Source organism: Thunnus maccoyii, chromosome 17 (assembly GCF_910596095.1).
Source record: "Thunnus maccoyii chromosome 17, fThuMac1.1, whole genome shotgun sequence".
NCBI classification, from domain to species: Eukaryota; Metazoa; Chordata; class Actinopteri; order Scombriformes; family Scombridae; genus Thunnus; species Thunnus maccoyii.
In genome coordinates, this window is record NC_056549.1 from 673,180 (window position 1) to 700,750 (window position 27,571).

General features: G+C 39.6%; 2 protein-coding genes across 2 annotated transcripts in view; both read right to left on the reverse strand.

The window, feature by feature from the left end:
• The window catches only part of LOC121881889 (NLR family CARD domain-containing protein 3-like), an 87,723-nt gene that overhangs the window by 18,202 nt on the left and 41,950 nt on the right, over window positions 1-27,571 (reverse strand). Inside the window, exons 3-6 of the mRNA XM_042389695.1 lie at window positions 27,336-27,346; window positions 25,870-25,983; window positions 21,441-21,554; window positions 21,020-21,098 (exon numbers count right to left, since the gene is read on the reverse strand). Of these exons, the coding sequence (XP_042245629.1) occupies window positions 21,020-21,098; window positions 21,441-21,554; window positions 25,870-25,983; window positions 27,336-27,346 (318 nt within the window). The remainder of the gene's footprint in view (window positions 1-21,019; window positions 21,099-21,440; window positions 21,555-25,869; window positions 25,984-27,335; window positions 27,347-27,571) is intronic.
• LOC121881902 (NLR family CARD domain-containing protein 3-like) lies at window positions 1,446-20,687 on the reverse strand (the record flags this gene model as incomplete). The annotated part of the gene is made up of 6 exons (XM_042389718.1): window positions 1,446-2,257; window positions 2,486-2,532; window positions 17,892-18,065; window positions 18,262-18,435; window positions 18,536-20,321; window positions 20,612-20,687. Coding segments are annotated over 6 exons (2,844 nt in total), but the record flags the coding sequence as incomplete, so codon positions are not given.

The window sequence follows — 27,571 nt, forward strand, 5'->3', positions numbered from 1 at the left end:
CACACACACACTTATCTGATCAATAAATCTGTAACAATATGTCTTCATGTAAAACAGTAAAAATACATTATTATTTGTCTGTGTGGACATTTATACACTATTAATACATATATCACTATTCTATTAATATACTAAAACTGAACTATTTTAACTTCATGTTCAAACTATAACAGAATGAATAATAAAGAAAATGTGGAAAATACATTTTTGTAAATAATTTCTTTATACATGTTGTACTTATTGTAAATAAACATGTTGTAAATAAAGTTATTATTATCACTTGCATGATGTTAGTGACATATTTGAATATTTTAACTGTAAAATCTAAACTTCCTGTTATAATTCTATTGAAAATGAAACATGTTTAAATAAATATGAATATTGATGAATTGGGGCCCTGGTGGCTGTGGATATGTCTCCATCACTGGTTTCTAAAATAGAGGAAAGTGGAACTTTAATTATTAGAAACTAAATTAAAGTCTGTTAACATGTTTAATTGTAATTTCATTATAATGAGTTAATTACTTTGCTTTTAAATTATACATTGTAAAACTTAAAGTAAAAAATATTGTTAAATTTTCTAATTAATAATTGTATTTCTTTGATCTTTAAATGTTTAATGATTCGGTCATATTTAAAAAGGATATAAAGCATCAAGAGCTCTGATTATTTTTATAGGTTATATTTTGCTCACATGGTGCGACTTCCCAAACACAGCTGTGTTTCATCAAATCACCACAAACTAACCAACATACAGGAAACTTGGGCCAGATGTTTCAGTACAGGTGAACTCAGTCCTGTTTCCTGAGAAAACATATTGGACGTCTGACAGACTCTTTTTATTTCTCTCTTTGTTCATTTTATCTTAAATGTTAATTAATGATTAAAAACAACAATGTCAAATAAAGAAGGACTGTAAAACATCACAATGTGAGAAATATATGTAACATCTGTAAAGATCATGTTTGCTGAATTCATTCTGTCATAAATGTTCTAATGAGAGAAAAACACAAGTAGTGTAGTAGAAGTAGAAGTAGTATAACATTACACATCCATGTAAAAAACAAGTGATGTTCTCTGAATAAGTAGTGAATGAATATTTTTATTCAAGTGTAAAACAGCCAAAGCTGCCCAGCAAACATGAGCTTACAAGACAATATTTACATCACCTGCAGAGGCAAGAAAAACTAAAGGAAAGCAACCCATACATGTTATTATATACATACATGTCAGACACATTACATCAGATAGAAACATACGTTGATGTTCATGATTTAACACAAACTGAGCTGATGTCAAACAGACTGGGATGTCTGCTGGACATTTTCAGGAAAAACTTCACTTTAAGATCCTGATAAAATGGAATAACTAACAGCCACTAACAGCTACTAGATGCTGCTCCAAGAAAACTTTACTGAAGTCAATCAGAGTCAACACAATTTTTACACATAAATTCAGCCCAGAGGAGATCATTTCACTACTTCTAATAGAAACAATATTCTGACATTAAAGCACAGTCAGTGATCCAAATGAAACCAGAGTGAAACCTCGTCCACCATCAACATTTAAACACAGGAAGCTGCTGTCACTTCCAGTTTCTGTTGTTCACTGGTGAACAGAGTGAACAGTGATTTCAGCAGCTGTCTTCAGTCAGCAGTGTGACTGTTTGTCTACACAGGAGGAGACTCTTCCTCAGACAGACGACACAGAGACACTGAGGAACCAGACCAGAACCCAAACCCAGCACACAGAGGCTGAGTGAATGTGGTGTTGGAGGTGTGGAGGTGGATCAGTGTGTCAGAGGAGACTCTGTAGAAGGACAGAGTGCCAGCAGGACAGTCCACATACACTGCTACTCTGTTAGAGACAGAGGAGGAGGAGGAAGAGGAGGAGGAGGAGGAGGAGGAGGAGGAGGAGATGTATGTTTTTGTCCTATTGTGACGGACAGAGTAACCATCATCAGAGCATTTCAGACTCCAGGACTGATCATTAAATCCAAACACACAGTCATAACTGTTTCCTTTCCTGCTGATTCTTCTGTAAGTCACTGATATATGAACTCTTCCTCTCCACTCGACCTCCCAGTAACAGCGACCAGTCAGACCATTTCTACACAGCAGCTGTTCCCAGTAGTCAAATCTGTCTGGATGATCAGGATATGACTGATTCTCTCTCACATGTGTCACCTTCCTGTTGTTGTCAGACAGTTTGAGGTAACTGTTTACTGTGTTTGTGTCCAGTGTGAGTTCACAGAAATCTGATGAAGAGAAGAAGAAACAACACAGCAGCAGTTTATCATCTGACACACCTGATGGATTTATTCTCTGTTTAAGTTCTGATCTGTTGTTCATTTCTATAAAGTTTAATGACACATTTTGTCAGTAATGTTTTAATGAATAAAAACCACAAAGACCAACTTTGTATTTAAAGAGAAACTGACTGTGTGCTGTTTAGTTGTCATGAATCAAATTAAATCCACACTTACACTTCTTCAGACCAGGTTTTAACCTGAGCTCTCCACCATGGTCCAACCTGGAGGAAGAAACACAGTCAGAATGATTTTCTATCCAACATGAGTCCTAACTGCTGTTCAACATGAAGCAGTGTTCCTCAGTTTGTCAGAGTGACACAGAAACAGGCTGCAACTCATCTGTCTCAACTGTCTGCTGGATTCTTTCACTGAAGTCTGAGAGGAAAAGACGTGAAGAAGAAGATGTGATGTACAAATATGTCCTCAGACATGATGAATCAGAATATTAAATATTGACCTCTGCATGTTGTGCTGAGGATAGAGCCTGTCATGACTTCAATATTAAAGGAGACTTTACTTCAAGGTGAAAATTAAGTTATCAGAGAGTAAATGCAGGTATAAGACAGCAAAACATTTTAATGCAATTATAAAAAATATAATAATAATAATAATAATAATAATAATAATAATAATAATAATAATAATAATATCCAAATAAAACAACAAGTCATAAAGTTCTTCTAAACGTCGCTGTACAACTACAGTAACATCTCAACAGATTAGTCAAACTACAAAACTTGATCTGTAACAAACTTCAACTTGAGGCTCACACACACACACACACACACACACACACACACACACACACACACACACACACAAACACACACAAACACACAGCCTCTTTTATACAGAGAACCCACTTTATAGCCATAAAGAGGATTCATCTTTGCTTGTTTACAGTGAACCACACAAAGCCGGCATAAAGCCGCCTCGTGTGCTTTCACACAGCATACCGGCGTTCCGGATTCAGAGACGTGACGGAGATCAGACTGATCAGAGCAGGAAACTCTGCCATAAATACAAAGACGTTACAAGGACAAGCGGAGGACATTTCTCTCACTTTGACAACGTTAAAAGTTCAGTTAGACTTTTTTTTCGGCTTCCAGACTCATTTAAAAAAGACGAGAGAGAGAGAGAGAGAGAGAGAGAGAGAGAGCAGCTGTGGTGGAGTGAGCTAGAGAGTGAATGGCCACTGCTACAGTCATACTCCCCCCATAAAGAGCTCCCCACACAGAGAGATACCTACGCTGCAGTTGCTTCCAGAACAAAGGTTCCTATAGAGCAAAACCAGTTAAGAGACATTATTTATTCATTTGTCACAAAGTTAATAAGTTAAATTTGCCATCTGGTACAGTTACAGTTTAGTTTAGTACTGTACAGATGTCTCATTCAAATGTGTTTGGTTGTATCTTGAATGCTTTATTGTGAAACTCTACATATTTAAATGAGAGAATAGCATCCTTCTCAATTAGTAGTTGGAATATTCAGGGATTGAACTCTTCAACTTTTGGATTGAAGACTACAGGTCCTGAATTTATAGATAATATAAACAACATTGATCTAATTATCTTACATGAAACATGGAGACATGATAACACTCCTTCAAACTGCCCAAGTAACTATACTGAACTGAGTCTGCCCCCCTTAAAATATCTCCACATAAAAAATGGAAGACAATCTGGGGGAATAATTATTTGGTATAAATGGGAACATCACAATTATATATCACCAGTCAAAAAAGGGAAAACTCATATTTGGCTAAAAATCAGTAAAGGACTTCTTGAAAATACTAAAGATATTTATTTGTGTGCTATCTATTTACCACCTTCAAGCTCCCCATATAATTCAGAAGAATACCTTCCTGAACTCCAGAAGGAAATACTTCACTTCCAGTCGCTTGGCTCAGTGTTGTTATGCGGGGATTTTAATGCCAGAACTGGCAAGGAGATTGATTTTATTGATACAGATGGTAATAATCATTTGAATGTATCTCCTCTATACCAACCCTCTGTTACAAAACAAAGACATAGCTATGATAGTGTAGTGAATAAGAGTGGAAAAGAAATTTTACAAATGTGCAAAGCCCTGGGATTATACATTATTAATGGTAGGACACAAGGAGACTCCCTGGGCAGGTTTATCTACTGCTCTATGCTGGGAAATAGTGTCATCGATTATGTAATCACAGATATATATCCAGAAAACATAAATGCATTCACAGTCTTACCACAACGTCCCATATCAGAACACAATCAGATAACAGTGAGACCCAAACCCAGACACACACCCCTGATGACAACCTGTTACCCTCCCAAAACACTACAAATGGACAGAGAAAAGTCTCACCGATTACACCAATGCATTTAAAAACACTAACATCCAAAACACGCTTGATGACTTTCTATGTAAACAATACCTGGAGAACAAAGAGAGCGTTAATATGGCCACAAAAGATTTGAATCATATATTTATGAAATTGGCAAAAGAGTCAAAAATAAAGAGACCAAATCCCAAATCAAACAAAAATCAGGCAAAAGAAAAGTGGTTTGACAGTGAATGTTCCTTTTTCAGAAAGCATCTCAGAAACCTGTCAAACAGAAACACAATGACCCTGAAAGCCAAGAATTACGCCATGAATACCACACAGCCCTTAAACAATACAAGCTAATTATCAACAAAAAAAGGCTAAATACACAGAAGATGAATTACTAAAATCAAAAAGGTGATAGACCAAAACTCTTTTTGGAAAAAATTGAATTCAACCAAATATAAAGATACCATTGCAATACAGAATGGCAATGTTTGGAGAACATATTTCTCAAATTTATATCAAAATCCAGAACACAATGGTTTAAACACACATCAGATGTTCACAATTGACAAATTGAAATCATTAGAAAATGTAATAAAGGACAACCAAAATGCTCTGGACAGTCCAATCACAATAGAAGAGCTACAAGAAAAACTGTCTGATCTTAAAAATGGAAAGGCTTTTAGTTTTGATGCTATCAGGACAGAAACGTTGAAACACAGTAGTAGCAAACTTAAAATGGCTGTTCTAAAATTATTACATTTGGTATTAAAAAGTGGCATATATCCTGAAATTTGGAACAAGGGACTGATTACTCCTATTTTCAAAAACGGAGACAATCTAAATCCCAATAATTATAGAGGTGTCTGTGTAAATTCTAATTTGGGGAAAGTATTTGGTAGCATATTAGATTCAAGAATACTGTCCTACCTGATCGAAAGCAACATACTAAGTAAATCCCAAATTGGCTTTATACCCAAACAGAGAACAACAGATCACATATTTACTCTCCATACTCTAATCCAAAAACATGTTCATCAAAAACATAAAGGAAAAATGTACGCTTGCTTTGTTGATTTCAGATAAGCTTTTGATTTGATTTGGCACAGTGGTCTTTTCTACCAGTTACTCCAAAATGGCTTCGGAGGCAAAGTATATGATTTAATTAAATGCAAGTACTCAGAAAATGAGTGTGCTGTAAAAATTGGACAAAACAGAACTGAATTTTTCAAACAGTGCCGCAGGATCCATCAAGGTTGTAATATATCCCGACACTTTTCAACATATACATTGACCAGTTATCAAAACTACTGGAGAGCTCTGCAGCCCCGGGACTGGACTTACAGGGGAAGGAAGTTAAGTGTCTTTTCTATGCAGATGACCTGTTGCTGCTGTCACAAACTGAGCAAGGAATGCAAGAACATCTGAACATACTCCATGATTACTGTGAAAACTGGGCAATCAGAGTAAATCTAGATAAATTAAAATTATGATATTTCAAAAAAAAAAGCAAGATTACAAACTAAAAAATATCAGTTTGTTTTGGGAGAGACAACATTGAGTCATACAGCGGAGTACACATACCTCGGCCTGACTATCACTGCTTCAGGACATTTTGTCAAGGCTGTAAGTGCACTGGCAGATAAAGCTTGTAGAGCTTTTTACTGTATAAGAAAAGTCCTATTCCAGACAAACCCCCCAGTAAAGATTTGGCTTAAAATTTTCCAAAGTGTTATTGAGCCAATCCTTTTAAACGGAAGTGAAGTTTGGGGCCCATTAATTAAACAAGAGCACTGGGACTCAAACCCAGTTGAAAAAGTACATCTTGAGTTTTATAAAAACATACTGACAGTCCACAGAAACTGTCCAAACCAGCAGAGCAGAACTGGGCCAGTTTCCCCTCTTAATTAAAATCAAGAAAAGAACGATCCAATTTTGGAACCACTTGATGGAGTTAGATTCAGATTCACACCATCACAGAGCTTATTTAGAGCAGCAAAGCTGTCTGAACCCAGATAAAAACATCTGGAATGGAACAAATGAGGAAATCATATTCATAAGTTAAAGTGATGCTATGAAAATAACAACTCACAAGTAAAACAAAGAGACAAAGATAATAAACTGAGATATTTCAAGCAGTGGAAAACAGAAATCCAATCAATAAATAAACTAGAATGCTATAATTCACTGGACAGAGAGTTTCAATATTTAACCCAAATAAAACATCCTGTAAACAGACAAACCCTGACTAGATATAGACTCAGTGACCGTAAACTCGTTATAGAAACTGGTCACCATAAGAGACGATGGCTAGAAAGAACTAAGAGGATTTGTACTCACTGCAGAACAGGAGAGGTTGAGACAGAAATTCATTTTCTCACAAGTTGTCAAAAATACAAAGAAATTAGAGAAGATTTCTTACTCAAATTCAAGCAGAAAATCCCAGATTTTCACTTTCTCAGTCTCCCAAAAGACAAACTGATTCAAACCCTGCTGGGAGAAGAAGCACTACAGTAGAGCTGGCAGGAGAATATCTATCTATCTATCTATCTATCTATCTATCTATCTATCTATCTATCTATCTAGATAGATAGATAGATAGATAGATAGATAGATAGATAGATAGATAGATAGATAGATAGATAGATAGATAGATAGATAGATCTAGATAGATAGATAGATAGATAGATAGATAGACAACATCATGCCAATAAAGCATATTGAATTGAATTGAATTAAATTGAATTGAATTGAATGAAGAGAGGGAGCGCTAGTAATGTTAGTGAGGAAGCTGGTGAATCAGATCAATAAAATGTTATTTTCTGATTGTTTCACAGCGGTTACTTTCCAAAGCACAAATACACCTGCATCCCTGCACACCTCCTCAACCCTGCAGCTGTACGCCGCCTGATGTGGTCTGAATACGGGCTAAACAACAGCGTCAGCTCCCGGTCCCGCCGTGCCGGCTGTCACACACATGGACTGTATATAAAGATTATATTTATTATATTATATATTATATTATTATATTTATATACAGTCTATGGTCACACAGAACAGCGAGGTGGATTACAGGCGCAGTATTCCCGCTTTGAATGGGCTGTGTAAAAGATGCTAAAGTGCACTCATCACCAACAACTAACATCTAAACAATATAAAAACTATGTCATTAAAAATAAATCCATTACAAAATCACCTTCTGACACCTGTTAACTCATGAACTCAAAGCACTGGCTCAACAGCTGAAACTATTTTTAACCTCGTTATTTCTCCCACACATGCATTAGCTAAACTGCCAACCCGGTCTTCCGATGATAAAAGTTCACTCATGATGCTCAACTATCAGCCAACAATAAAGGAAAGATTCTCTGAAAGATAGAAATTACAACAATCTTAATCAACTCTATAGATAATTAATACAGCAGGACTCACCAGTCACTTGAAAACTTTCTGTAATGGCTGCCTGCGTGAGCCCCGCGTGCCCCACTGCACGAAGAAATACCTGTGCTTACTGGTTGATATGATGACATCACCTGGGGGTGTCCCAGTCACCACAAATCAAATGATGATTGGTTAATATTGTTGTCATTATATTTATGCCATGTATGTTTTCTATGAGCGGAGCCTGCAACCAAGGACCCAGCAGGTCCTGATAGCCGCATGGAAAAGCACAGGCAGACACATCCAGTTCCAGCTACAAATACTGGGTTTATGCTTATGATAGTAACTGAAATCAAACAAAATAATTATTAAAAATCACATAAGTAATTTTAATAACTAATTAAATACAATTATTTTAACAATAACATTATAATTACTAATTTGTAATATTTTATGAACTAAAAATTACACCTCTCAAAAATGGAAGGGCCTGCAGAGACGGTCCTGAAGGCCCTGACGGACCTCCTCTGTTCAATACAATAATTCAATATTGAAAAAAGATTTCAAGGTGAAGATTAAGGAGTAACTTTGAAATTAGAGAATAAATGCACCTTTATGGCAGCAAAACATTTTAGTGTAATTATATTCATTTGTTCGCTTATGTGGTTTGAATATAATAATGATAATAGTTGACACAATAAGAAGAAACAACTAAAAGTTAGAAAGTTCTAAATAAAGTTCTTGATACGAGTGATCTTCTTTATAATAAACAGTAAATACATCAGTATAATAAAATAATAGATGGACTCTCCTCTGATGAGTTCAGGGACACCAGGAGAACATGAAAGTTTAACAAAAGAATAACTTTAGGTCGACTAACTAGCTTCTTCCAGAGGTTTCACTCACATCACATGATCTTCAAACTAGTACATCCATGATGAAGAATGAACTATTATGTTCAGCATCAAAGTTCTTTAGCTGAGAGTGTCCACCTGACTGGTGACTCAAAAAACTGGGGAGGAAAACCAACATGAAATCTTACAACAAACTGCATCAAACTATATCATTGTCTCTACCTGATGAAATCGGAGGGGTGGGGGGCAATTTTATATGCCAATAAAACAATTTGCTTTCAAAAACAAAAACTCCTGAGTAGTGAAGACATAGCATATACATAATGTTTCTAAACAAAGAAGAGCTCATTTTAGCCATGGAGCGGTTCAGATGTGTCATTTTACCAACAAAGCGAAATTCAAATTTATAGTATTGTTCTAATGTGACAACAGATTTATGTTCTCATTTATTTATTTCATCATCATTCACAGATCTAAAAGTGTAAGTTCACATCAGAAAGTATTAATGCATGTATCAAATACATGACTTACACACTCTGATTTATATCTACAATATACAAAATATAGTCTACAAAGCTGACATGTTAGTACTTGTTATTCTAGTTACTTAAAGCTTATTACTCAATATACGACTCAGTTTAAAAACAAACTGTAGAAATTCTCACAAGCCAGCAGCCAGACCTCCTGCACACTCATTCACTGATCACACAACATCAACAGGTGACTGAACAACCACTCAATTAAAAATCAATTAAAGATCAATTTCAAATTAAATCAATTAAAGATCAATTCCAAATGAATGAGTGAGTCTAGACAGCTCACTGTAACTTCAACAAGCAAACTACCTATAGCATATTATATGATCTCTGCTGCATTCTTGTTAAGGAGATAAATTCACACACCAGCCACACAGAGACATTTAACCATCAGAGATGAAATAAGCGACCAAAGAGACAGAGAGAGAGAAGCTGTATCTGGCTCACGTTATCTGACGTCTTCTTTCTATCATGGAGATGAAGTATTCATGTCATAACATCCATTTGTGACTGTTGATCATCTTGTTTGTTAGTTAACAGACCTTTGTGGCTGCTGCTTAACCAGTCTGATATCATTAGCAACAATGACAAACAAGCTAACTCTCCTGGTTGTGTCTCCGGTTGCTTCTCTCTCCAGCTTTAGACTCTCAGACTTAGTAGGCTCCTATATGTGACACGTCCATACAAAACCATCCCGAAGTCCAGATGATTTTTCACTGATGTTTTATTGAAAAAATAAACAAAAATGAAAGAGTCTGACAAGCAGCTGTTGCACAAAAAATATACAAAAAATGCAATCTGACTGAAAATAAAGTGATGAACAGACGGTGGTAATGATAGTAATGATGGTGACGATGGTGAAGGTCAACAGAAAATATCAGAGCTCTACCAACTCCCTTTGTCTAAAACTCCCGCCACCACCTAAGTGAAGAGGTTAAATAATAGGAAACCACACCCATGTGTCAAGCAACGTAAGTGACGCAATATGTGATGCCCACGTCAATATATAAACAGAAATAACATATTTTGGCTCTTACAATACCGGCCCCTAATTATTATGTCTCAAACAATAATAATTACACAAGGATAATCACACATAAACATATTCCAATATCATGGAGAGTCTATTTTGTAGATCTTCTTTCTTCATAATTGGAAGTTATTGGACATACAGTCTTTAAAAGAAGAGTGATCTTTACCATCACTCTGAATCAGTCAAGTCTGTAGTCTGTGTATTGTCATGTGTGCAGGGGGACAGGGGGCAAAGTTAAAAAAATCACAAAAAAAAAAATGTCAGTTTGGGCAGATCACAAGTTCCTCTGCCTCCTGTAGAAGGCAGACTTTGTTGATCGGCCTATTCAGAAAGCCGGTCTTTGTCTTTATCCGCACATGACGAACAAGTCCTTTTTTATCCAGAATGGTCTCAGCAATCTTTCCAGGTATCCAGGAGTTCCTAGACGCTGAATCATCCACAATGATTACAATATCTCCTGGTGCCAAGTTTCATCTGATATTAGACCATTTCTGTCGTTCCTGCAGTTGTGGAAGATATTCCTTAATCCACCTTTTCCAAAATAGGTCCGACATGTATTGAATTTGTCTCCACCTGCGGCAAGCGTATATGTCATCCTTATTAAACCGTCCTGGTGGAAGCGAGGGCATAGTTTTAAGAAGCAGAAGGTGGTTTGGAGTAGGTGCTTCAAGGTCATTTGGGTCGGTAGAAGCCTTGGTGATTGGACGACTATTGAGGATTGCCTCAGCTTCACATAAAACAGTATGAAGACCCTCCTCATAAAGACTTTGCACATTTAGGGTGGAGTTGAGAACTTTTTAGATTTAATTAATCTTTCCCATACACCTCCATGGTGTGAGCCAGCAGGGGGGTTGAGGATCCACTTTATTCCCTTTTGACGGAGTGTGTTATGAGTTTGACTTTGATTCCAGTTTTCTATTGCTTCCTTTAACTCACGCTGAGCTCCCACAAAATTGGTACCATTGTCAGATCTTAGTTCTTTTATCTGACCACGTCTGGCTATAAAGCGCCGAAGGGCATTGATAAAAGAGTCTGTGTCAAGCGATGATGCCACTTCGATATGAACTGCTCTTATAGCCAAGCATGTGAAAATGACACCATAGCGCTTCACAACACTCCTTCCACATTTTACTCCAAAGGGATTCATCAGGAGAGACTCTATCCAGGGGCAAGTCTGCCATCTGCTGTTGTCCAGGAGTAGCATTTATACACCGACAAACAACACATTTTGACACTATTTTTCTGATCAACACAGTGGCACCAGGGATCCTGTATTTTTGGTGTAGTCTGGATAACATATGGTTGCGACCACCATGACCAATCTCTTCATGAATATGTCAAAGAATTAAATTAGAAATGTGGAAATCTTTTGCCAGTATAACAGGATGTTTCATCTCTGGCATTGCTGCTCTGCTAAGTCTTCCTCCAACCCTTAGCACATCATTTTTCAGGATGGGGTTGAGTTTATGAATGTGGCTATTCCACTTAACATTCATTCTATTCCTCAGACTTGAGATTTCATCTGTAAACCTCCTTTTCTGACAGAAGCAGATTATTGCCATTTCAGCAGCAGCCAGTTCTTCGACTGTGAGATGAGGGTTTTCCTGAATCTTAAGATTTCTGGTCTCTGTTTTTTGCAGGTCTCTGTGATGGATATTATTTGGATGAGGTTGAGCTAGAACACCACTTGCTTGCTTCCTCTTTCTGCTGAGATCCAGAAGCAGTCTTTTCAGTCTGAGCATCCATGCTACTGCCCTTTTCAAACGTATCCAGGATGAGAAATATTGGATAAAGTGTGTTACTGGATCACCATTTACAGATGTTATCTGAGCAGCATTTACAGTTATGCTTCTGACTTCAGAGTCTTTTGGTGACAGTTCTTCCAATCCATCAGGATTTTGAGGCCACATTTCCTGAGGCTGAAGAAGGAACTGAGGCCCAGACAGCCATATGTCCTTTTTAAGATTTGACTTTGACTTTCAGACCCCAGGAAGCCATGTCTGCGGGATTGTTAGTTGTGTTAACATATCTCCACTATAGTGCATGTGAGACATTGTGAATTGCAGCAACTCTGTTGGCCAAGTGCGAAATCTTGTGGTCTTGTTGTGGACATATTTGAGCACAGAGGTGCTATCAGTCCAGAATAGGGAGTCTGCTAATTCCATTTGCAGTTCTTTTCTCCATATTGTGTCAATTCTGCTTGCCATTGTAGCAGCAGTCAACTCCATTTGTGGGATAGTGGCTGGCTTTAATGGAGCCACTCTTGCTTTTCCCATCACATATCCACATAGAGCCTGGCCATAGTTGTTGTGCAGTAACAGGTAACTGACAGTTCCATAACCGTCTTCACATGCATCAGCAAAATGATGCAGTTGAGCAGATGTCACTATTCCAAAGTCTGTGGGTTTCGAGCATCTGTTAACCTTGAAGTCCTCCAACTTAACAAGATCTTGAATCCAACACATCCATTCCTGTATGATGGAGTCAGGTACTGTATCGTCCCAACCAATCTTTTTTCTGCACAAATCTTGCAGGATTTTCTTGGCAGTCAGGACCATTGGTGCTAATATGCCAAGGGGATCATATACTCATTGTTGAAAGAATCTCCCTTCTTGTGAGTGCTCTGTCTCTCAAGATGATTTTAAACTTGAAAACATCAGACTGTATGCACCATTGTACACCTAACACCCTCTCAACAGGTGAGTTGTCACAATCCAGATCCAAATTCTTCTTTTCTTTTGCTCTCTCTGTTTCACGTATGGCAGACAACACATGATGGCTGTTACTTATCCACTTGTTAAGTAGAGAGCCTCCCTTGAAACAAAGTCCTCGTAGCTCATGATAAAGAGCTATTGCATCCTCCTCTGAAGCTACTGCAGTGAGGCAGTCATCCACATAAAAGTTGTTCATAACACTGTTCACGGCTTGAGGATTGAAGTCTGTCATGTTATCCTCAGCACATCTCCTAAGTGCAAAGTTTGCACAACTTGGAGATGAAGTTGCTCCAAAAAGATGTACTGCCATTCTGTATTCCACCATGTTCTGACTGTAGTCTCCATCAGGCCACCAGAGGAACCGCAACAAGTCACGGTCTCCATTTGGTACTTTCACTTGGTGAAACATTGCCTCAATATCTGCAGCAATGACAACAGGTTCCTTATGGAATCTAGTTAAGACTTCAATTAATGTACTGGTGAGGTCTGGGCCCTGTAAGAGTTGAGAATTCAATGAAACTCCCTGAAATGTTGCTCCACAGTCAAATACCACTCTCAGTTTCTTCTTTTGTGGATGTAAGACCCCATGATGTGGTAAATACCATTTCTTGCCATCACCACGTTCCAAGACACAATCTGGTACTTTCTCTGCATAAGGTTTGGATATCATGTCAGACATGAAGCTGGTGTATTCTGAATGAAATGAAAGATCTCTCTTGAATCTTCTCTTTAAGTTTAGTGTACATTGTTCAGCGACATGTCTGTTGTCAGGCATGCATATTTCCCTTTCCTTTGAAGGTAATTTAATGGAATAATAGCCATCCAACAGCTTGGCAGATTTTGAGACCAAATCTAAGAAAAGCTGGTCTTCTTTAAAAGGATTCTTGTCATCATTGAGACACTCAGGGAAGTCATTCCTGAACTGTTGCTCCCACAGCTCATCAAGTTTTACAACTGATATCCTGTTGACACTTAGTGTTGACTGTTCCTGAGGATCATCATTCTTTCCTCCTAATGGTCCATTAACTGTCCACCCAAGCATGGTTTTGACAGCGTAGGGTCCATCTGCCACACTCTGGATTACTTCCAGTGGTTCTAGAGCCTTTGGTACATCCAAGCCAATCAGCAACTCTATATCAGAGTCAATGTAAGGCAGACAAACATTCCTCAGGTGAGGCCACCATCTGATATCCTCTTCATGTGGGATGTTTCCTTTATGCACAGGCATAGTTTTCTGAGTGTATATGTCTGGAAGATCACAAAAAATGTTGTCCAGTGCAGCAACTTCTAGGCCTGAAACAATGTTGGTTTCAACAACCTTCTTCTGACCCTTCTTCTTAATAGAATACTTGACCTTCTTCCCTGGAGATTAAGCTTGGTCATTAGGTCCACTGTAGAAAATGATGCAGTGCTACCTGGGTCAAGAAATGCATAAGTATGCACTGTTGCATTCCCCTTCTTGGCCTCCACTTGCACAGACACGATTGAGAGTTTACAGTCATCTTCACCGGCCCCAGTAAGACCACTGGTTTGCACAGAAGCTACTGCACTCCTTTTAGCTCTATCCTTTACTTCTGCTTCCTGTTTGTCCATTTCCTTTTTTCTATGGTAGATATGCAACATCCTGGGATGCTTTAAACTACATATGTTGCAGCTGAGTCGCTTTCTGCAGTCTTTGCTGAGGTACCCTTTACACAAACAGCCAAAACATATCCCATTTCCTCTTAAGAAAGAGATTTTCTCATTATGTGCCCTCTTTTCCAATTGTGAACACACATCCAAAGCATGTCCACCTCCACAGAAAAAAACGTTCTTCAAACCAAGCAAGCTTTTCTTTTCCTTGGTGCCTTTATCACTTTTTTCTTTGTCTGCAAGTGTCACAGTGGTAGCAAAGATACCTCCTTTTATTCTTGGTTGAGGCTGTGGTTTGGACACATCTTACATCTTTGCTCACTGTGTCTTTGATATCACCAAACACTGGAACTGTTACAATCTTCACTTGCCTTTCTAGGAAATCCACCATATCCTTAAAGGTAGCTCTTTTATTGTATTCTTCCTGGAAATCACAGACCACAGTTCTCCATTTATCCCTCAGCCAATAGGGCAATTTCTTTATGATGATGAGCACATTAGAAGGCATATCCAGCTCCTTCATGTCATCGACATCTTCCTTGGCATTACAGCATCCTCTTAAAAAGAGAAGGAATGCTTGTAGAGCCTTTGTGTCATCAGGTTTTATTGTTGACCATGAAAGAGCCTTTTCCATATAGGCTGTAGCAATTTTATGCTTGTTGCCAAAATGCTTCCGCAGTAAAGACTTTGCCTTCCTGAATCCTCTGTCTGAGTGCATATGTAGGCAGCTCCTTACAATTTCCCTTGGCTGTCCTCTTGTGTATTGTTCCAAATAATATAAACAATCTCAGAAGTTTTCATTCTTACTTTCAATACCGTGTTCAAAGGATTTAATGAATGTTTGGTACTGAAGCGAATCACCATCAAAAACCTGGATTTCCTTCTTTGGCAGACAGGAAAGACGTTGCTGAATTAGCAATGCAGTGATTTCATTTTGTTTTTCCATAACTGAGAATAAGTTATTCTGTTCACCATTGTTTGAAGCAGGTAAGGTAGCTGGAGATGACACATGTTCATGTTCACCTGAATTTTTAATACTTGACTGATGTGTCATAGGAATCATGGTGAGAGATTGTGTTTGAGTTATTACAGGTGTGTTACTGGTTTGTGGATTAGTGATACTGTGCTTTGGGATTTGTCCTTGTGTAGGCAGGTTTTGTAACTTCGGCACAACAGGTTCTGCCTTAACATCAAGTATATTCTTTTCTAGTTGTCCTCTCTCAAAATATGACATCATGCCATCAGACATTTTAGATAAATGACTCTGTACACTGGATCCTCTTGAAGCTCCAAGCACCTGCACTTTGGCCATAGTAGCGGCAATATCTGCTTCCAGCACCAGTTGCTCCTTTTTTCTCCTCAGCAACTGCTCCTGTTCTTCCAAAGCATGTTTATCTTTCAGCAGTTTTTGTCTTACAACAAGATCAGCTACTTCAGCCTCAGCTTTAATGCATGCAGATGAAGTACTTGACACTCTAGAGCTTGATCTATAAGAACTTTGTTTGCTCCTCCTGCTGCTTCCAACATTTGACACACTGTCACCTCGTTGTATTTCTTCCTGTATGTCTAATGCCTTAATGTTTGACTTCTCTCCTCCATTTCATTATCCATGTCATCACTCATTTTGACATTTTCCAACGTGCACGCTCATCAGAGATGCAACACATAAATGCCACTCCATAAATAGATCTCATTCAAGATCGCCCATCAGCTCAACATTTGTCAACAATGCGATCTTTAAACTCAGAGTACGACAGCCACAGTGTCACAAACAATCAAGCCACAGCGTCACAGTCCAAACAGTCCAAAACCCCCGCCGATCTCAGCAAATCAAGCATGTGCAACACAAGCCAAAACCAACAGTCCCCAATGGACAAGCGGCAGCACATCCAAACTGTGTTCAAACTTTCAACAAACACACAGAAGGAATCCACAAACATACCGCTTCTGATGGCTGTGATGCACTGCTGTCAACAAGCTTTTTCAACGAGTTTTTTCCGCCGCAGTCAGCTGTGGCCTTTTCTCTCCACGCTGGTGAGGGGAATCAGCTGATCATCCACTGTCAATACAGTCCAAACTCTGAGATCCAAGGTGTCCGTAGATGCAGCTATTTTCTGTTGACTAAATGTAGTGACTACTTTTAAAAAAAGGCCGCTAAGAGACTTAGTAGGCTCCTATATGTGACACGTCCATACAAAACCATCCCAAAGTCCAGATGATGTTTTACTGATGTTTTATTGAAAAAATAAACAAAAATGAAAGAGTCTGACAAGCCGCTGTTTCACAAAAAATACACAAAAAATGCAATCTGACTGTGAAAACAAAGTGATGAACAGACGATGGTAATGATAGTAATGATGGTGACTGTCAACAGAAAATATCAGAGCTCTACCAACTCCCTTTGTCCAAAACTCCCGCCACCACCTAAGTGAACATGTTAAGTAATAGGAATCCACGCCCAAGCAACATGAGTGACGCAATACGTGATGCCCACGTCAATATATAAACAGAAATAACATATTTTGGCTCCTACACTATCATTGGACAAATGCAATGTCAATATTGCATTCTGGTTGTTGATTGGTTAGGGAGACCGTCCTCCCTCGGAGCGTCATTTTACGTGTGATGGCCAATTATAGTTTAGCATGAAAAAAAATGAAGTATATTAAATTTATTTAAGAGAGCCCGCCCTGCGGAGGACAGTAGGCACCCGTCCTCCTCTGTTCCCCATTCCCCCTCATACTCCCCCACCACCACTTCACACACACTGCTCTTTCTCCTCCTGCCCTGCAGGTGTCGCTGTTGAAGCATTTTAACCAGAATTTCAATGATGGATTTTTTCCAAAGAAGAAAGAAAAAATATTTTATAAATAATACTGAGTTTGGCATTGGTTTATTTCAACCAAATATTCTTTTTTATATTTTGATCTCCCTCTTGCCTCTCAAAAAATAGAGGAGGAGCAATCTCCGATGCCTCTATGGACCAGCCTCCACTGGTCCATACCTGAGAATGTCCACCTGTCCTTCCATACCTGAGAATGTCTACCTTTCTCTCCATAACTGACAGTGTCCACCTGTCTGTCCATACCTGAGAGTATCCAACTGTCTGTCCATACCTGAGAGTGTCCAGTCTCCAGTGTGGATCTTCCAGTCCAGCAGACAGAAGTTTCTCTCCTGAGTCTCCTGGATGATTGTAGCTCAGATCAAGCTCTCTCAGAAGGGAGGGGTTGGAGCTCAGAGCTGAGGCCAGAGAAGCACAGCCTTCCTCTCTGATCAGACAGCCTGACAGACTTGAAATATAAAAAGGTTGATAACACAATGTTTTTAATCATATAAGTACCATTATCATGCAGATGATGTGCAGAATAATTCACATCAATCTAAATGTAAATCAGCATGCAAAATGATCAAGTGTATGAAAATTTTCTCAGAATCAGCTTTCTTGTCATGTTCAAGACAACGAAATAATAGATGCTGTATCCTGACCTGAGAGTTTCCAGTGTACAGTGTGGACTCTCCAGCCCAGCAGACAGGAGCTTGACTCCTGAGTCCTGCAGGTCATTGTTACTTAGATCTAGCTCTCTCAGACAAGAGGACTTGGAACTGAGAACTGAGGACAGAGCTGCACAGCTTCTCTCTGAGAGGTTACAGCCACTCAGCCTGGAGAAGAATTTTTGATCAACACAAACAAAATTCTTTGTCAAAAAAAAAAAATTAAACATATTTGACATTATTCATTCACATTAATTCACCCACTTACAGAGCTTTATTTGAAGCTTTGACCACTGGCAGCAGCCTCAGAAGAGCCTCCTCTGAAGCAGAGTATTTCTTCAGGTCAAACACATCCAGATCTTTTTCTGATGACAGTGAGATGAAGTCCAGAGCTGACCACTGAGCAGGAGACAGTTTATTTGTGGAGAGACTTCCTGATCTCAGGAACCACCGAATCTCATTCACTAAAAATCGATCATTCTGTTCATTCAGACAGTGGAACAGATTGATGCTTCTCTCTGCAGACAGATTCTCACTGATCTTCTTCTTGATGTACTCAACTGTTTTCTTATTGGTCTGTGGGCTACTTCCTGTATGTGTCAGCAGACCTCGTAGGAGAGTCTGATTGGTCTGCAGTGACAGACCCAGGAGGAAGCGGAGGAACAAGTCCAGGTGTCCATTTGGACTTTTTAAGGCCTCGTCCAAAGCACTCTGGTGGAGATGTGTCTCTGCAGATTCTTGTTTAGTTTCAGATTTCTGGGATGTTGTTTTTTTTTCTGCCAGCAGGTTGATTCCAGAGTTGATGAATGTCAGATGGACATGAAGAGCAGCCAGAAACTCCTGAACGCTCAGATGGATGAAGCAGAACACCTTGTCGTGGTACAGCCCACTCTCCTCTTTAAAGATCTGGGTGAACACTCCTGAGTACACGGAGGCTGCTCTGATATTGATGCCACACTCTGTCAGGTCTGATTCATAGAAGATCAGGTTGCCTTTCTGCAGATGCTCAAAAGCCAGTTTTCCCAGAGACTCAATCATCTTCCTGCTCTCTGGACTCCAGTGTGGATCTGTCTCAGCTCTTCCATCATACTTGACGTTCTTCAGTTTGGACTGAACCACCAGGAAGTGGATGTACATCTCAGTCAGGGTCGTGGGCAGCTCTCCTCCCTCTCTGCTTTTCAACACATCCTCCAGAACTGTAGCAGTGATCCAGCAGAAGACTGGGATGTGGCACATGATGTGGAGACTTTGTGATGTCTTGATGTGGGAGATGATTGTGCTGGCCTGCTTCTTATCACTGAATCTCTTCCTGAAGTACTCCTCCTTCTGTGAGTCAGTGAACCCTCTGACCTCTGTCACCATGTCAACACACTCAGGAGGAATCTGACTGGCTGCTGCAGGTCGTGTGGTTATCCAGAGGTGAGCAGAGGGAAGCAGTTTCCCCCTGATGAGGTTTGTCAGCAGCACATCCACTGAGGTGGACTCTGTAACATCAGTCAGGATCTCACTGTTGTGGAAGTCCAAAGGAAGTCGACACTCATCCAGACCGTCAAAGATGAACACAACCTGGAACTCTTCAAACCTGCAGATTCCTGCTTCTTTGGTTTCAGTAAAGAAGTGATGAACAAGTTCCACCAAGCTGTACTTTTTCTCTTTCAGCACATTCAGCTCTCTGAAAGTGAAGGGAAATGTGAAGTGTATGTCCTGGTTGGCTCTGTCTTCAGCCCAGTCCAGAGTGAACTTCTGTGTTAAGACTGTTTTCCCAATGCCAGCCACTCCCTTTGTCATCACTGTTCTGATTGGTTCATCTCTTCCAGGTGAGGCTTTTAAGATGTCTTCTTGTCTGATTGTTGTTTCTGGTCTGATTGGTTTCCTGGTTGCTGTTTCAATCTGTCTGACCTCATGTTCATCATTGACCTCTGCAGTCTCTCCCTCTGTGATGTAGAGCTCTGTGTAGATCTGATTCAGAAGGGTTGGGTTTCCTGCTTTAGCAATCCCCTCAAACACACACTGGAACTTCTTCTTCAGGTTAGACTTGAGTTTATATCGACACTCTGCAGCAGGAGTTCCTGAATGAACAAACAAATGAAATCAATCAGATGATTCTACAGTAAATTGGTAGAATGTAAACATTAAACTGCAGATCTTTATACTTCCTCCACTATGAAATATATTCAGCTCATCAGTTGAGGACAAACAGTTTCTGACTGTTTTCAGCTCAGAAGAATTCATAGATGTGATGCAGATGTGTGCATCATATTAACAGCAGAGTTTGAAATATAAACCTCTCCCATGTTGCCTCCATTTCCTCTCCATCATGTTAAATCTGTTAAAATCCTCTTACTGCTCTGCAGACGGTCAGCCAGCTCCTCCTGCTTCATTCTCCTCAGGAAGTGCAGTGTGATCTTCAGAAATGCCTCTCTACTGCTCCTCCTCTGCTCTTCCTCCTCACCATCCAACACCTCCTCATCCTCATGCCGACCTAAGCATTCTGGGTAATCTGGACTCACAACCTTCTGAATCTTCTTCAGCTCGTTCTTCACAAAACTGATGACATTCTCCTCTAGCAGCTGGAACAGAATAAAATGTAAATTTAACTGGTAGAAGTCGACATCAGATCATCTGTGACAGACTGAAAACCTGCTGGTCTACAGAGTGCAGAATGGAGACTGTTAGGACCAGGATGGTAGTTTAGTATTTAGTCTGTGGCTGTTGTAGTTAGCAGTATTAGCTGTGCTTTACATTTACACACCATAAATATGGAGTCCAGGTTTGTTTGATGCTGCTGGACAGACTGACCACTGAGAACCTCTGAGCTCTGCTGATGAACTCTGTGAAGAAAAGATGAAGTCTTAGAATAAATAATGGCATCAGTGTAAAAGGTGTTGTGTTCTATCACAGTGGATCCAGTTAAAACACTCAGCTGTTCTGTCTTATCTCTCATCATTTGTCTCTGTAAAGACTTTGTACCTCTGTTTTAAAAAGTGTTATACAGATAAAGTTTGTGTTTTTTAGGAAAGTGTCTGTAGGAGGAGTGTGTGTGTTTGTAGTTATGAGAACCTTGTGTGTAAAAACAGTATTAGTCACTAAGGTCAAGAATTAATTTTTACATCCATGATATGTCTTCTTATGAGAGTTGGATAATAACAGACACAAACATTTTACAGACTGACCTCTGATCAGCAGACTGATGTCCACGTTTGAAGTCAATAGGTCGACCCATAGACCCGTCACTCTTCATGGACACACAGCTGGGTTCAGGAGAATCTGGTCTTTGCTGATGGATCCTGATGGAAACAGAGTAAAGATAAAAACAAGTGTAACTTACAGTGTTGATCTTGAAGATTGTGTGTTTTGTGTTTTTGTGTTTTGACACATCAGGTGTGTTTACATAAACCTGGGGTCTGTTTCACAAAGCAGGTTCAACAAACTCTGAGTCTAATCCTGAACTCTGAGTTGATCTACTCTGAGATAAGAAACTCTGAGTTTCCGGTTCCAGAACAGCTGATTTGAGTCAGTTTAATCAACTCGGAGTAGTTTCACTTGGAGTTAAGCGCGTGCACCACAACTATAAAAAGCCAGCATCAATGGAGCCCCGATTCAACGAGTCACCATGGCAACGGGGAAGAGGAGGGCTGCGTTTTTCGCCCCACTAGAACTAGACATCTTAATGCGATAATACGGTGAGTTTGAACATGTTTTCAAAAAGAAGTGCAACACCGCTGCAGCTGCAAAAGAGAGGGAGACGGCGTGGGAGAACATTGCTGCTCGGGTCAATGCGTAAGTTTAAATGTAGTCCTTTACAATCACAATAATATTACAGAGGAAAACTGCTTGATTGGTCGCCTATTAATTTATTTTATTTAGGTCCAATCCCGCAAGGGAGAAGCGCACTTGGCAGCAGTTTAGGATAAAATATAAAAACATTGTTCAAACAGGTGAAACCTCGGCATAATCTCATGGGGGAACCTCATTTTGATCATTTTTTACATTGTAAAGTAAATATTAAGTGGCTGTTTGACTGAGCAGTTGTTTTATCCCCAACATAATGCTGGTTTCACACACATAAATGTCTTCTCATCAACATCATGTTCTGTTAAATAATTAATCCTATTTAAACTAACACAGACTTCTACTCAGCCAACAGAAAGAAGGCAGATGCCCGTAAAACGGGTGGTGGTCCAGCACCGCCACCTCTAACGGAGGCAGAGGAGCTGGCCCTAAGCCAGACTATAGGAAGGCCAGTGGCTGGCTCCGACATTGTACAAAAAACTTCCGTTTGCAAAGAAACGCAGCGCAACACACAATATCTGCTGGGATGTGAGAGCATGACTACGATTGGTAATGTTGTGTATGTAGATGATGGACTGTGACGTGAAACGGTACCGCTCAAAAAGATAATTGTCTGGAAATGCTAGAACATCTATGCGCGGTCTGATAACCATCTCTCAACGAATATTTAATTCTCTGCGCAGTGATGCTGCACCTTCATCCACGGGATCGTTATCAAAAGGACATGCCATGTTAGTGAAAAAGTCGCCACCTACTGTGCCTAATGGACTTCTAATATACTGACTCTGATTTTTTTAATGATTTTTTTAAATGACAGACGGTAGAACTAGGCTACGCCAAAACTCGCCTGCTGACTGAATGAATGAGGAAATCAAATGGAGTGTGTGGCTCTGAAAGAGGGCGGAGACTGAGAGAAACTCGAGGTTCATTGAGAAAAACCTGGTCCCGACCAGGTTAGATTCATAGAGTCTGTTGCTACGGTAACTGACCGAGAGCTTAAGTTACCCCTCTCTGTGAAACAGGCTAGAGTTATCCCTCTTTCTCTGGTTTGAGTTACCTCCCTTTTTGAAACGGAAAACTCAGAGTTTCCCTCATTTCAGGGTTAACAAACTCTGAGTTTTCACTAAACCTGCTTTGTGAAACGGACCCCTGCAGTAAGGAACTGATCCACACAGCTACAACAAACTGGTATTGTTAGCGTGGCGAACTAGCTTAGAGACCACAGAGCCATCTCGATCTTTTCACACCCTGCCTGGACTTTGTGTTTTTTTTTTTGTGTTCTTTGGGGTCTCCTGGTTTGCACTTCTGTTTAGTCCTTCTGGTCATATGGGTTTTCTTGTTATATTTGGGTGGTGGGTTTGGACTGCCTTTTGTTGTTTAGCCTGGTGTGTTGTGTACTTTACTTTAGGTTCATGGTGGTTCTTGGACAGGTTGGTGTGGGTTGTATTTAGAATATTGTGTTTTCTGGGTTTTGGTTTTGTTATTGTGTTTCCCTTGTGTGTTCATGTGCTCCTCCTCACCTGCCCTGCTTCACCCTCGTTAGCCCTGCTCTGCTCTGTGTCTTTCCCACACCAGCCCTGTATCAGTCTTGTTAGCCCTGCCCTGCTTCCTGTGTTTCCTCAGCCAATCACTCCCAGCCTGCCCTTGTGTCTCGTCACCTGTTCCCCATCCCCTGATTAGTTTAGTCTGTATTTAAGGTCTGGTTTTGAGTTGAGTCTTCCTTGGATCATTTGTTTAGTTTCGTCTGCTAGTTTTGTTCAGCTCTGTTTGCCTGTTCTTGACCATCCACAATTAAAGGTAATTTTCATCAAATCTGCATTCTGGCCTCTGCGTTTGGGTCCACTCCTGCTTCCCCAACCTGACAGATCTGATCTTCCCTGGACACAGTCTGCTTAAACATGATCTCCTGCTATGAAGCCTTTGACAGCAGGACATCAGGCCTCAGTGATGTTGGTGGAGACCAAGAAAAACAACATGACAGAGGCCTGTACTACAAAGCAAGTTCAACATACCCAGGATATCTTTTCATTATCTAGCTTCACTGAACCTAACATTAGCTGTCCAGATAACTAGTACCACGAAGCTGGTTATCAACTGCTCAGTCAACCAGGGGTTTTCCTGCTACAAGCGCGATCATGTGACAGAGGTGGAGTTTTTAAATATGAGTGACATCATCAGAACCATGAATGAAGTACTTCATGATATGAGATGAAACAATGAAACTAAGTACCTACAGAAAACTTTTGTTTTACCAACAGCCAAAGGTCATATTCAACAAAGTGAAATGTAAACGATCCTGTAATCATACAACAGAATAAGAAGATGTAGAAACACTGGCAATAATTTCTACATATTAAAAGTAGGCTACGGCTTAAAATACATGTAGGAATTATTATATATGACTTAAGTATAGAGAGAGTATTTTTTGCTATTTAGTTGGATGATGAAGAAACCATCTGAATATGTCACATAAAAAGACAAATTTAAAGTAACGTCAGACTGTTTCTGCTACTGAAGCAAAGAGTGTAAAAGTAGTTAATAACTGATGAGTCTATCTGACTGAAATGTTGCTTTATAATCATGGAGCCAATTAACAGTGTTGATTATTTCTTTTAATAAAAGACAAGCTTTCATTTTTATTTCCAACTATCATCACACAGGTGTCTCATGTTATTCTGAGCTGCAGTGATGGAATCAGAGTGTAAAATCATCCACACTGTCAACTGTCACTCCAGGGATAAAGTCAACTTTGTACAATTAAAACGCAGCTAAAATCATCATCATGTGATTAGTGTCATAAACTATCTCTCCGTCTGTTAGAAGCTCTGTTTTAAAACCAGAGTGGAAACAGAAAGTCTGAAACTATAAAATGTTTCTACTGACCTATAACAATGTATATATTGTTCTTTTTTACTTGTCACTTTACTGTAACTCAGGACTTTTGTCCATGTCGGGATGTTGTAGGAATGATGACTCCAGTGATCTGATTGGTCAGTGGTCGGACTGTTGACAGGTTGTGATCTCACCATATAAAGTTAACCTGCTCCGCAGCAGGTTAGCTGTTCAGCATCAGTTACCATGGTGATGAACCCCAGTAAGAGGTGAACCGGCGATGTAGGACTGAAAACCCAGAGTTAAACCTGAAGTTACCTCGATAACCCCAAATCCTGCTTCATAGTACAGGCCTCTGGTCACAATGTCAGTCACCAACAACAACCTGTAGTTAGTTTGAGTGACAGCTGCCATCTAGTGGTCGTAGTAACTGTGAGGTGGAGCAGTGGTGCAGTTCAGGTGATGTTTATATATGTGGACAGATTTCCTCATTCAGAGGAGGAGGCTGGATGGAGGCTTTAAACCAACAGTGGACTTTGCCACAGGAGACCATAACTACGATGGTTATGATTGTTGCCATGACGATGAAGGTGGTCTAACTTTAAAGAAGTGGTAACTTTAACCCACCACATGTTTCTCTATTCTTAACAAAGTGATTATTTTAACCCAAACCATCATCTTTAAACCTAACCAGACCTGAACCATGAAACAACATTATAGTTTAACAGTGATGTGTGACGGTTTTATAAAACACAGACAGATGATGTCGTCCTGCTGATTACTGCTAACAGAGACGCCAGATTAGAAAACGCTCCTATGTGTCATTCTGGAGTCACATGATCAAACCACTGGTTGTTTAATTTGGAGGAGTTGTAAAAACAGTATTAGTCACTAAGGTCAAGAATTAATTTTTACATCAATGATATGTCTTCTTATGAGAGTTGGATAATAACAGACACAAACATTTTACAGTCTGACCTCTGATCAGCAGACTGATGTCCATGTTTGAAGTCAATAGGTCGACCCATAGACCCGTCACTCTTCATGGACACACAGCTGGGTTCAGGAGAATCTGGTCTCTGCTGATGGATCCTGATGGAAACAGAGAAATGATAAAAACAAGTGTAACTTACAGTGTTGATCCTGAAGATTGTTGTGTTGGTGTGTAGTTTGGTGTCAGTGAACTTGAGCTTCCTGCTCAGATTCACATACAGCTGCTAGTTTAGTTGCTTCCTGCTGCTGCAGACTCACCATCCTGGTGGTGTGAGGCTCATTGATGCCTGTCTGCAGCTTCTCCTGGGCTATTTGGCATCTGTCCTGATCTGGGCCTTGTCATAGTAAATGGTGTCTGATCCTGCTTCAACTATCACTACTGTCCCCATAAACCTCAATCAAGATTCAGAGTCTTCCACAGCTACCTTCCTAACTGAAGAGTTAAACAATTCAAATTGTTAGATTATTTACAAGAAGTTGTAGTTTTGATCATCTTTTACTGTTTTATTTATCTTAATAACATACTGTTGCACGTCAGTATTGACTCAGTGTGTTTCTGTAAAAAGATCACATGTCTTGTATTAACTCAGATACTTAATGTGTTTGCTGTGTGTTTGCTTATATATCATTTATAATCAAGATTATCTTGAAAGTGACATGTTTTTAAAATGTATAACAGATGTCCGGGTCAGACAGGACGTCAGCTGGACCATTTTAGAAAGTAGATCATATTAAGTTGTTAATCTCAGCATATAGCAGAATGTACACTGTATACAGAAACATTAGCAGAATAGTTAAATAGTCCCGTTGATGATGGTGAGGACATATTTTAACATTGCTCGAAAATCCAGGTAACGTCCCGGATAGCAGCACAACTTTCATTGTGGAACTATTTTTGAGTCATTACTTCTTGATTAAGTTTTTCTGGGATAGTATAATCAAACTGCAATAGAATTTCATTCTCTACAACAGAAACATGTAAATATGTTGCACATATGCAGATGAGAACAACTTTATCGTGAGTTCAGCTTCGTTTAAACACAGTTGAGGTGATCACAGAGAGCAGGACGGTCAGAACAGGTTTAACATCAAACAGGAACAGTTTGCCAGTCTGTTCCCTCGGTTCAGTCTGTTAGTGCAGATTTCCACATCAATATTCTTTTTCTACCAACTGACCCTTGGGGGCCTCTGTAGTTTGTGCATCGAGGATAACTCTAGTTTATTACAAGTTTGGTCTGTGGTGCTGGATCCTTGTGGTATTTTGACCAAAGCATACAGCATACATTTTATTATTATTTGTGTTAACTTGTGGAAAAGGGTATAATATGGCCCCTTGAAAATCTAAAAAAAAAAAAGACCTGTAGATAAAATAACGCTGAAAAGAATTTTACATTTTAATGCTGATAACAGCTGCGTTAGGAAGAGAAAATCAATGACTGCTCTATTCTTACCATCGATCAGCTGAGGGGTGTTCATGTTTGAAGTCAATAGGTCGACCCATAGACCAGTCACTCTTCATGGACACACAACTGGGTTCAGGTCCAGGTCCAGCAGAGTCTGGTCTGTGCTGCTGCTCTGGGCTTCAACACAACACACACAGAGCTTTGAGTGTGAATAATGATGGTGGAGTGATGTGAGTGGAGAACAGTGATGGACAGTTAGAGATCCTCATCTCACCTCTGAGCTT